This window comes from Rhagoletis zephyria, unplaced genomic scaffold (genome assembly GCF_001687245.7).
Source record: "Rhagoletis zephyria isolate East Lansing unplaced genomic scaffold, Rhagoletis_zephyria_1.1 Rzeph_scaffold_00725, whole genome shotgun sequence".
Lineage (NCBI taxonomy): Eukaryota > Metazoa > Arthropoda > Insecta > Diptera > Tephritidae > Rhagoletis > Rhagoletis zephyria.
This window is the reverse complement of record NW_016157809.1, coordinates 72,871-85,965: the sequence shown is the minus strand read 5'-3', so window position 1 is coordinate 85,965 and position 13,095 is coordinate 72,871. Positions and strand designations below refer to the sequence as shown.

The 13,095-nt window shown below is 36.9% G+C and overlaps 1 protein-coding gene across 2 annotated transcripts in view; it reads right to left on the bottom strand.

Annotated features, from left to right (window-relative positions):
* Positions 1-13,095, bottom strand: part of LOC108361257 (splicing factor 3B subunit 2-like) — a 96,879-nt gene that overhangs the window by 20,160 nt on the left and 63,624 nt on the right. Inside the window, exons 3-4 of one of the 2 annotated variants that reach the window (XM_017613837.1) lie at positions 6,158-6,339; positions 2,344-4,565 (exon numbers count right to left, since the gene is read on the bottom strand). In XM_017613837.1, coding sequence (XP_017469326.1) covers positions 2,344-4,565; positions 6,158-6,339 — 2,404 coding nt within the window. The remainder of the gene's footprint in view (positions 1-2,343; positions 4,566-6,157; positions 6,340-13,095) is intronic. The other variant, XM_017613840.1, reaches the window with a different exon arrangement.

Here is a 13,095-nt window from a genome sequence, read left to right as displayed (position 1 = left end):
TACGCAAAGCCGGCAAGAGTGATAGTGAAGAAAAAGTGTTAATTGAACATGCTTTAAATCGAAAATAAACTTTCCGAAAGTGGAAACAGTTTTTTTTTGGTGGTGGTAACGTAAGAAATATTATAAGGAGTTTAGCTTTTATTTATTTAGCGCTGTGACCAGCAAGATAAAAAGTCTCACAGAAATTCTTCGGAAGTGGAAGTGGATTTTGGTTGATAGCGCAAGAAATGTTTTGAGGCGTATATGAGTGGTAAAGTAATTAGACTAGAAACAGAAATGATTGACTAGAATTTAAAAAAGTGGGAACAGATTTTTCTTACGATATATAGTGCAAGAATGCAAATAATAAGACTAAAAGAAGAAAAAAGTTATCCTTCATGTGAGAACAGCTAATACTGGAGGCATAAACGCACTATTGGCCGTGCGAGAGACTAACACTGAGTTTCTAGTTTCTTTGAATAGCTAGAAAAAGTTTTAGTAAAAACGGAAGCTGCCCTTGAGAGCAGAGAGAGAATTCAACAAAAGTTCAAAACGATTTTATCCCTTTCCAGAAAATTAAAACACAATTCACACAGACGAGTTTGGTGAATGCCATGTTAAATCACTTGGAAAATTGCGTAGCGTTATGTACTAACTAAAATTTGGCTAGAAAACAAAATTTTCTGAAGTGAGAACAGTTTTTTATTTAATAGCGCAGGATTGCCATTATTTTTGTTTCACGCTTTAACAGGCTCAACAAGAAAATTTTCGAAAGTTGGGAACAGTTTTTTGGGATTGATTGCAAAATAAACGTTTTAAGGGGTTCTTCACTGCCTGGGCGAAAAAAGAACGAAAATAAATTTTTCTTATGTGGGAACAGTATTTAACATTGGCAAAATTACAGAGTACAGGGATACTGAGTGCTATGAACGGTGTCAAGACCTCTAGTATTATATTTTTGACGAATGTAATTAATTTTTTAAGTTTTTTTGACAAAGAAGTTAGAATCTTAGGCGTTTTTAAGAAAAAATTACTTTCACGGAAATGAGAAGAAATAGAAAAAAATTTCGCATATGTATTTTTTTTTGGAACTTAATAATTTTAACACACTGTTTACTGCTTATACGACTGATTGCAAGTCCTGCGTAATAGCAACCAAAACAATACAAAAAAAAAACATTAACCCACAACCACAAATCATATGGTGTCTAATAACAAGAAGAATTACGTGAAGAAATCAAGTAGCCTTGCGTTAGTTAAGCCAAACGGAGAAACAATTTCAAACACGCAAATTTGCCATTATTAATACCCGCCTAGTTGCCGTAAAACGTGCACAGAGGGTAAAAGGAGCAAAGTATTGTAGTTGTAATCGCAAGTAAATAGAAGAGTTAACTGAAAAAGGTAGGGAAAAATAAAAGTGAACTCCGTAAACGAGGAGTTAACAAAGTGTGTCAGGGTAGCAACAAAGTAATAAGGTAGTTAACTTTATTGATAGGCACGGGCAGCATTGGCGATCAATAGCAAATATGCTAAGTAGTTACTTTTAGATTTGAATGTACCGTGAAATTTTATGGTACAACTTTTGATTCCAATTAGAAATAATCTTCCAAGGTCTTCTACATACGTAAGACTTAATCTTCAGAGCATAAGGAGTACTCAACGCAGTAGAATAGCCAGTAGAGATAAAAGTTATTTTTTGATTGTTTTAAATTATTATCTTAATTTATATTTCTTTCTATATTTTGTAATATTTTTATATTTATTTAATTTCCTAATAATTTTTAAAAGTATTAAAAGGAATAAAATTTAATTAAATTATTTATTATTTAATTTATTAAATTAGTTTTTTTTTTTAATTTTTAGATTATATTATTTTAAAAAGCAAAAAAAAAAGTTTTATTTCGTTTAGTATTTAGGATCTTGTTTTACGTTTTTCTGTTTTTAATAAATTCCATATTCTTTTAATTTTTGTTTTAAAAAGAAATATACATGTACATAGTAGTTTTAATATCATATACTTTTTAGAAACTTTTCTTTATTAATTTTTTTCTTTTTAAAATTTCATATTTTTTCTTTTTTTAGTTAATTTTTCTTCTAATTTTTATTATATTTAAAATCATTTTTTTTATTTTATTTAATTTTTGAAAAGTCATTGCTCTAAGCAGGGACGTGAATCGGTTCTGAACTGGGAAACTGCTTTTTTCTATTAATTAACTGAGCCACTAACTGTACCGAAATTTTCCAATAAATGTTTGATCCGAACCGAAACACTTTTCATAAAGATTTAAAAGTTCGTTTCCACGAATTTTCAATACATAAATTTACCCACTTTTTTGCTTAGGTATAGTAAATCTAAGCACTCACCTTAATGCGATTTGAAAGGCGTATAAATACGCTCTCCGACTGCGGACCACTGGGTATTTTCTGTTGTAAATTCACACCCGGCTGATTGCCTTGCGCACCGACATCGCCAGACGATGCACCACCGCCACCACCATTTCCCGGCGCCACCGTCGTTGAGGTGATTAGGTTATCGATATTTTCCCACGAGGCGGAATCCTCTTCATTGCGCGATCCCAATGACGATGGTGGCATGGCTGTTGTCACTGGAGTAGGCTGCAGCGTAAGTGTGTCATCGATGTTTGCGCCATCAGCTGCTGCTTTGTGTGCGTCTGTGCTCGCAGTCGGTGGCAAGGCGGTAGTGCCAATGTTGGCGCCGCTGCTACTACCGCCGTCGCCGCTATATTCGCTGCTACTCGCTTCCTCCGTGGTGGTTGGCTCATTTGATAGCGCTGCTTTTGCTGGTAGCTGTTCTTTAGATGCAGGTACATTGAATATATTTACATCAGGTGTTGGCTCCTTTCCATTGCCAGTGTATGGTGCCTTAGTAGTGGTATCAGCGGCTTCTTCTGTGTTGGCTTGTGGTGGACGCACCAGCTGCTCGCCGTCGCCGTCGCCTTCGCCGCTGCCGACGGGACTTGCTCTGACTGACAGCGCGCCTTCACCACTAGACGGTGACGCGGTGCTCTCGGCTGAAATGCCGCCTCCCTCACCGGTTTGCTCTGGCGTCACCAGCCTCTTTTGCGAGCCGTCGATTATTCTGAAATCATCTTTTTTTAATTTCTTGTCGATGGTGAGATTCAATGGCTGTTCCGCGGCGACCGTATCCCCGTCTTGCGATCTCTGTGCAGCGGCTGCAGTTGATTTCGTTTTATCTTGCGCGCCCAGCAGTTGACAAAGCGCGCCCACATATTCCGCGGGCAGCATATTCAGGTAGTAGCTATGTTTCACATCCATTTCCAGTCCATGGCTGTGTGGATTTTTCGCGCAACGTTCGTTAAGGTTTTTTGCTTCCAGCTCAATACCATAGCGCTTGGCACATATGCCCGTACTCAGAAGATCTTTCAGCAGCCAGGGTACTTTGAGCAGCGCTTGAACCTGTTGGTATTCACAAGAGAGTACATTGTTGATGCGCTCCACCAGTGGCTGATTACAGTCGCTGCAACTGTATTGCCCCGACGCTGGTGTGTGACATCGAGTTGAAGGAGTCTGCGTGCGCGCCAACAGCGTCGCATTCAAATGGTGAGCTGGCTTTACCAGCACTTCGGCAGCTTTCTTGACCATCGAGAACACTGCTTCGGAGGCGGACTTGAAGAGATTCGTATCGGCGCTTTTTGCAAGCACTTGCTCTTGTCCAAATTCATCGTCAAAGTCATCCAGATCGGCATGTGGTGTGTCCTCGGTTTCGAAAGCTTCAAATTCGGATGTGCCGAAAACACGAAAAAGTGAGACTGGACAGAAGTGCTCCTTGGAGTAGTGTGAATGTATGTCCACACGCACGAATTTGCCAAATAAGTGCGGATGCAAATCGAAACTCTGCACCGTGCGCTTGTCTTCCGCTATAAAACGTCCAACATTCGACCAATCGCGTGTAGGAAAACGATTCGAAACGGCTACTGTGAAATTTTTCGGCGACGAAGAGAACAATTCAAAATTGGCCAACTCCACTTTTTGCGCTTGTATCGCCTCGCACAATTCAACTACGAACCAAATGCGATTGCCACACGGACTCAACATATATTCGTCCTTCGAGGAGCTCAGCACTGCACCTGTGTTGCTCGCATCTACATTGGAGGCGATTATTTTGGCGCCACAGTCGGGTGAGGCATAGTTCTTGTTGCGCATTTTCAACGGCGCCGGTCGCTTGCCATCCCCATTGGTGTGGTTCTTTTTTTGCGTGGATGTGTGCACCACTTCTTGCTCTTTCGCCTGCTGCTTCTCGGCAGCTTCCATTTGCTTTTGCGCCCACTCTGAGAAGACGGGTATGGGCACCTCTTCGACGGTGAGATTCACAGTGCTGCCTGCGTTGCTATCATCGCCAGCTGGTGCGGCTGTTGGCAATGGGCTGGCACTCTCATTTTGTGTAGGCAGCGTTGGCATTGGCGGTTGAGCAGGCGTTGGCGCGTTGGTGACATTTACATTTGGAATGTTTTGTGGAATTTCACTTGAAGTAAGATCTGCGTCGAATTGCGAAGGCTGCAGCTTTTCACCGCCACCAGAGTCGTCAAATTTGATGATATCTTCGTCTGCAAAGAGTTGGAATTGAAATGATATGGTAAAGTATGTACTATTATCGTTTTTTTAACTATGCGGGTAAACTCCCCATATTCTAAAAAAATTGGTACAATGAGATTTGGCAAATACATATGTTGAGAATTCTTCTGGTTGGCTTTAAGACTAAGGCTGAACTTGCCTTCTGTTGATCTTCATTTGACCCAAGTGATCATGCACTCAGCGGTAAAAACCCAGAACCGGAAGGGTGGAGCGTTTGGTCCGATGGATAAGTTAAATTTCAAGTAATAAACAAATAAATAATCTAGACATTGAAAATGAGATTACGGCCCGGATTAGCTGCTCAATTAGTTTCCGAGAAATACGGAAACAGCTTGTGGGTCAACTAGATATTTTTTTTTTTTATATTTTCGAAATAAATATAAGAATAAGGTGCTATGTAGGTGATTTTGAAATACTATATAAAAATTTTCGAAATAACTAAAATGTCGCTGCAATCGCCGAACGACAAAATTTAAAGAGCAGCAAAAGTGGGTGTGCGCATGCACAGTTGAATAGACCAAAGTGGTCAAATACTGATAAATATTTTTAAAGGGGTGCCAGCTAGGGTTGTATCAAGTTATCTGACTCAAATATTTTTGCAAATAACTCGGAAACTGATTGAGAACCTAAATTAATTTTGCTGACCCTAGGTTGGGCTAAATTAGGTTAAGGTCCCTTGTTAAGGGACTCACTTAGACCGCGATCGTTGGTCCCTACTGCGAACGATAACTACCAAGTTATGGCGAGAAACACAGCGTGAGAGCTCCTCCGAACTAGTCAGAAATTACGAACCCAAGTGCCTAAGCCGTAATCTGGCAAAAGCTGGGCAGTCTAAGATGAATTGTTGAGCTGACTTCACATCGCCGACCTTCATGCAGCTGAGACCTAAGGGATCTGTGAGCTCAAGCGAGCTTCTACACTCATTTTTCTAGGCGATAATGACTCGGCGATGTCCTCTCTGGCCAGCTCATCCATCGCATGGTTTCCAGCGATATTCATAAAAGTCTAACCCGGAAATAATCGGACGCAATCGAAAGGGGGTTATGGCGTGAGTGAGCCCAAGGCTCTGATTGCCGCCTGGCTGTCTGAGTAGATGTTCATCTTCCTCACCACCAGCGCGCCCAATAGCAGCCAATCGACCGCTTCCTTAATAGCAACAACCCCCGCTTAAAAAACACTATAGTGGTTTGAAAGCTTAAATTTGAGGTTGATGTAGAGCTCTCTCCACAGATTTCACCCTCCCGTCAAACTTCGACCCATCCATCTAAAGTTCACCGGTGTCCCCCTCTTAACCACCGCCCACTCATCTCTTGAGGGGATGCATATTAGAGTGGAGTTAAGGACTTAAGATCCTACACGGATTCCACATGACATTTTGTGTAGGTATAGGTCTAACTCAGGTAAATCTTAATATTTTCCCGAGAAATTTTGACGGAAGTCTCAAAATATAATTTCATATTTCCGATGGAAAGACAGTGCCTAGTAGTTTTTGTGTGGAGAGTGATGCACCCTACTATACATACATACATAGTAAAAGCTTTAGGTGAACTGCCTTTATATATACCTTTTCTTATCACCTCACTGCCATTCTCCAACATTTCCATCGTACGATTTTCATGTTCTCGCGCAATGCTTTCCTTTGCTGCATCAATGATTAGCGCATCTATGTTGCCGCGCGTTGGCTCCAATAGCTCCAGTGGCAACTCAGTCACCGTGATTGTGGGGATCTCTGTGATATCGGGCAGGCTGTAAATGCAAAAAAGAAAAGAATAGAGCTTTAATGAGTAAGAAGGAAAATTAAGCGCAAATGGAATAATTAAACCTATATTGAAGAAAAGGTTCAGGTTAGTAAAATTTAAGTAACTTTGGGGATTAGTTTGTTCTAAATATGTTTCAGTGCAATCAGAATAGTTTTATCAATAATACTGCTTTTGAGGTGTTAAAAAATGTTTATGGTTTACATATACATATAGTATACATATACATACAGTGGCGGCAGAAATAATAGACTAGCCTTACGTTGAAGAGTTTTGGCTCTACTACTTTGGTTTATTTTATGTTTAATATTATTTTATAAAAGCCTGGCTAGTTATACAACAAACACCATATAAATGCCATTTTCAAACTTTGTATAGAAATTATAAAAATTCGAAAAATTTTCACCAAATTTTCAAACTGTCAGAATTTTTAGTATGCAGTTTTATAGCCATTTTTTTTGTTGACAATGCTAGGTATATTCTTCCATATAAAAAAATTTTCAAGCACACTTTGTATCTGAAAAAATGTGGCAAAAAAATTCTTAAAAATCAACGGTACATATTTTATAGTCAATTGAAACTTGCACTAAAATTGAAGTGGCTACTAAACTGCATAACTAAAATTTTTCTAAAAATTCTGAATAAAAAGTTTGAGAATTTGGTGAAAATTTGTCGAATTTTTATAATTTTTGTTGAAAGTTTGAAAAGCGGATTTGTGTGATGTTTGTTGTATAACTACCCCGGCTTTTATAAAAAAATATTAAACATAACTGAAACTAAAAAAATATAGCCAAAACTCTTCAAAGTACGACGAGTCCATTATTTCTGCCGCCAGTGTATGTACATATGTATGTAGTTCACACTTGTGCATTTACCTGAGAAACATCGTCGATATGGCAATCAATTGCGAAAACCAAATCACCCAGAAGAATATCAAAAACATAGTCAAATTCGTTTTGACTTTCTTCAGTTCACCGCAAACGAAATTTGTTACGATTTTCAGCAACATTATTTCCGATTACAATTGTACGATTTTTAATTTTGCACAAAGATTCTATGACAAAAAAAATATATATGAATAAATGCACACACGCACATACATATGTAGATACTCAAGCAATTGGACATAAGGACATATCCACTGAAGCTACACTTAGATTACAAAACCCAACACCACTTGGTTTGTGAAGAATTTATGAAATATGTAGACACAGCTTGTGAATGAATACCCAACATTCACACTTTCGTTAAGTACTAGTACTCGTCCAACACGTTGGCAAACAAATCAATTACAATACAATAAATGAATTAACACTTCTGAGTAGCACCCGCAAAAATAGCCAAAAAGTGGGCAAATGCGGTTAACTTTTGGCAAAATCATGAAAATATATTTTTTTTTTATCAGTAAAAAATACCGTTTTAAGCGTTATACATTTTGTACTTGTGTTTGTAAATGTATAAGGCAATCAATCAATTAAGTTGGTTAGAAAGCGCAAAACCTTTTGAATGCAAAGTTTAAAAATTTTTGTGCACTCAAGTGTTGAGGTTTCGCGTATAATTTTTTTAAAACACGTCAGCGTTACAGTTTTAGTGGAAACACACTGCTGAAATGATAAGAATTTAGTAATCGAAAATTCGAGTAAGTAAATATGCAGTAAATATACATTTGTTTGTATTTAAATGTATTTACTTTTATACATACATACATACATGTGTATGCATAAAAGAGGTAAGAACAATAAGAGTAAGTTGCAACTCATTCGTCAAAAGTGAAAAGAATTAAATTTTCACCGCCGAAATACTTATGTACTGTAATGAGCTATAGGTAAAGCAAAAAAAAAACACAATTACATACTAGTAAGTATGAATGTACATTAGGTTGGTCCAAAAATACACGCGCTCACTCCCTAGGACTCTTCTAAAGTAAGAAATTATATTTAGAACTGTCCCAATGCCAATAAAGTATTTTATGTGTTTTATATCGGAAAACTCTGTTCCTGTTTAGGAGACTTCCAATAACAATACCCAATTGTTTATTTAACTATTTTTTAACATTAACTATTTTTTTATAGATCCCCAAAACCACCATCTTATTGTCTGCTGGAGAGGAACAGAATATTCCAAGCGAAAAATATTAATTTTCCAGAATTCTTTAGATACCATTTCTAGGGAAAAAAGTTTTTTCCCCATATAAAATACATGGAAAATTTCATGGGCTTTGAGACAGTTCTAAATGTAATTAAAAAAAAAAAAGAAATAAATACGAGTATTCTTTTTTCCATTTGGTATAATCCTAACGTTTTCAACAATTTCTTTTGGCCCACCCTAATGTACATACCGTCCCCTGGATAAAAGATTGCCGTAAGCGCCATTTTGACGATTTACTTATTTTTTTTTTTTAATAAGATCACCTTTAGTTTCCGCGACATTAACTAATCAAAGTCCTCCAAATGGCGGAATCCAGTTTTGGACATCTGCTTTAGTTTTCGAGATATTGAATAAAAAGTTTCGGTAATTTGATAAAAAATTTTAACACATTTTGTCGACCATACGAAAAAAAAAAGAAAATCTTTCATAAACTCTAAAATTATAAACAAGAAAAATTAAATATGCAGTTTAGAATCCAGTAGCATTCTCCGAGACTTTGGAGAAAATCTATCGGAGCGGGTTTTTAGAAATTGCATTCCAAACTTCAATCGGGATTTCACAGAACTGCCCGTATGTAACATACCTGTGCGACGATACATACATAGTATATAGTATTAAGGTGGCTTCCAATTAAAAAAGTAAGTATTTACTTTTTTTGGCATTTGAACCAATTGCGATCGTTTCTTGCCATTTCCACGAAAAACAAATTTTACAATACGTTCTTGGGCCACCCTAATGCAGCATGTATTACATACTATCACGTAGATAGTAAATAATGATATTTGATATACATATGTACATATATATTATGTATGTATGTATGTTACCAGCTGCAGCGCGTAGATACGCATTTGAATTTCAATAAGCATAATTAATTGAAGAGGAATAGTAAATACTTATCTGAGTCTCTGTATTTACTGTATTTTATTGTATTCACAAACAGTTGAAATCCAAAATACCAGAGAAGTGTAAAGCGACGTCTCTCCTATCTAAATCTCCTATCTATAAACTGTGCTTACAATCACTCGATAGGACCGATTCATGGTCCATAAAGTCTATGCCAAATCGGTCGCTACTTGGCAGGATATGGCAAATCTTATACGGCTTTCCCACGGCGCCATGAATCATATACTTTGTTCGCTCCCCGAATTGTAATAGCGAATTACCCTATTAACTCGGGCTCATTCTTAATTCGATTGGACTGTTCTTTGCCTCTGTGTTATGTTATTTTTCTTCGCTACAAAATTGATGCAAAATGTAAGTTATTGCAAAAAAATGTATAAGTTTTTGTATTAAATTGGTGATGTACCAATTTATTAACTTTACTTTTAGTACCCAGAAAAGGTGCCAGTTTTTATTTGTGAGCTTGTTTCGATACATATCCGATTAAAATTAGAGACGGCAGCGATTTGTTCGTAATTCGCATAGTAGTTGGATCTGAATTACCAACAAGTGAGGTAATTCGCTCTCAAAATGTTGTATGGCGAATTACGTAATCCGAAGGGTAATTGGAGTGCGAATAACGAATGAGAGAGCGAACTACATACATACGTAATTGGAGTGCCGTAGGAATGTCGGAGGAATGTTGACGACTGCAACTTCACGACGTAACGACAGCGACATCATTTTGTCGACAAATGTCGCCTTGAAGCCAGCTTCTTAAACATTTTGAAGACCTCAGCGACATAGCAAACAGCTGATTTTAAAGTTTGACATTTTGGTATATTTATTTCACAAATTGTGTATTTTTATTTAAGTAAATAAGCAAGGCGCATCAATTACAGGTGATAGCGATAGAAGCTATGCTTCTTCTTATGAGCACGCTTGTGTCAAATTATCGTCTGTTTTGCTTTATTTACATATCCGCGTACACATACACATATACGTATATATATACCCTGCAAACAAATGCTCCCGAAATCTTTAAGAGTGTCGGAAATTTGTTACGATTCTTTTAGAAATCTGTAAAGAAAAACATATGAAGCGGTTGACAAGAACTAGTAAAGAAATTTCTGTATGATTTCTTAAAGAAAATTCTTAAGAAAATTGTGAAACCTTTCAGAGTTCTATGAAATCCTGGTATGCAGGGTATACATATACACACGAATATGAATAGATAAAGAAGATGTTGATGACACAAGGAGTTCATACCAACGGTAAATGTTGTTTTTGTACGATTGCTACAACCTGTAGTTGTTGAATCATGGTAAATAAGAAAAACATGAACAATCAAGAATATGTGATTAATTTTGCGACAATTTAATTTTGCAGCACTACATCTACTCACTGTAGCCGCCAAAATTAGAAATAGATTTAATTTGGCGACGTCGACAATTGCAGTCCTGCAGCCAAGATGTCGTGCTGTCGTCAAAATAATGGTGTCCGTAAGAACGTGTGTATTTAAAATTTGACAGATGCTGCTTGTCGCTTGCTGTCGTCAAAGTGTTCCGAGCTTTATAGTGTATGTACTATACACATATGTACATATGGTAGTGTTTGGCCGAGCTTCTCCTCCGATATGTGGCGTGCGTCTTGATGTTGGAAGGGACCTATAGTTTTACGCTGACTCTTTTTTATAAGAAGCTGTTTTTCATGGCAGAAATACACTCGTAGGTTTGCCATTGCCTACCGACATATGGATAAAGAAAATAAGTGTATGAAAAAACGCAAAACCAATATGGTTTTCCGATTTTCCCATACAGACTTTTGAAATACCGAATATATATAAAGACCTTTGAATATAGAATTTTAAATACAGAATATTGAACCATGATAATTTTCTACCCATCCCTTCAAGGGGGCATAGAGGTTGTCATTTGTGATACTACTATTTGAGCCTCGCAAATGGTGAATTATCATCAACCTTTGGGTATTTTTAGTCCTACTCTGCATTCCAATGTGTGCTGTGAGAACTCCCACGAAAGGCGGGAGGAGATTCAGAAATAATAATGGCATACAAAATATCAAAACCAAATTTTGATTACCCTCCACTATAAATAAGTTGCACTAAAAATAATTAGCAAGGTTCTTTGTTGCGTGCATTTCTACACCCACGCATAATTTCGCGCTGTTTTTGACATTTCTTCTTCTGTTATTTATAGAACTATTTCAAAGCATTATGTGCATATTTCTGTGCTGACACACATTTTTGTGGTTGCCTTCACACACAACATTCATGTTGACACATAATCACAAATTTTATTAAATATTTTTTTCACACACGACATTGTAGGATTTTAGTGGCGATTTGCTACTTTTCAACCAACACAAGAAAAAACAAACAAACAAAAAAAAAAAACGAAACGAAAACAATGGACAATCATTAAATGTCAAAACAAAAGTAATTGTTTTGTTTAGTTTTCTTAGAAGAGCAGCAGCAGCGCATAAAAAAGCGCGTATGTTGTGTTTTTTTTTTGCAAAGCTTTCAAATGCATCTTGCCCATCATTGTCCGCACGTTGCTTTTGACAATGAATTTTGTGCGCTTTTTAAATTTACAACATTTGTTTTTTTTTTTTGTTTTTATGCAACAGCTGATTGGGTTGCTTGTTGTGTTTCAATGGCAAATATGCAAAAATATTTCTTTTATTCGCCACGAATATTACCTGCTGTGCTTTAATGAGTTGGCCTAGTCGTACAAATGCAGAAATGCAGCTACAAAGACACACTTTTCACACTTTGTTACATTTGCCAATTTTATGGACAGAGATATTTTTTGCATTTCTTCTGTTACAACAATTTGCATTTGCACATAAACTAAGCAAGTAAATGCCAACTGTCCGTTTGACTGTCTATCTTTAGTGCGACAGCATTTAATTTAGATAAAGAGGCGGGATAAAGGATTTCTGCAACACGCGTAGCTAATTGCATTCACCGCCGTCACATCGCGCACAGCCGACAGACACCTCAACGCCAGTCTGGCAAGCCAAGCCAAGCCAAGACAACCAGTCAAGCACAGCGGTTGTCACTAACATTTAGTGTTACAATTTTAATGGCTTTTACCATCGGCATTTACGTACATACAACAAAAGTGTAGGTCCATTATGATTTGACATATTTTTTGAAAAGCCGTTAAAAATCGATAAATTTGCAAGATAATCAAAACCGTCACAATTCACATGCATTTGCATTTGTGTTAGCAAAATTTTATGCAAACTGTAAAGTTGTCATGTCGTCGCCTGGGTAAAAGATTGTCGTATGTTACGCACGTACGTATGACGCTTACGACAATCTTTTACCCAAGCGACGATGTGAACTTGAATCACACTACGACGTCTATAAGATATTTGTGGCTTACACTTGCATCTTCAAATATGTCATTTAAGCGGAGAGTTTCTATGAATAATTAATTAGCAGTGTTTGTTGCAAAATATTTATGAGTAGGTATATATTTACTTGGTATTGTATGAAATTTCAAGACGTGAGAAAACCTGCATAAACATGAAAGAATAAACTTCTACACTGATTATTTTGTAAAAGAGTAAAAAGAAAATTCGGTCTATATTCTCATTTAGCAATGAAGAATTAGATAGCCGTATGCAAATTAACCTCTGCCAAGCCACGAACAAACAAAACAAATAGAATTACGTGTAAAATAAA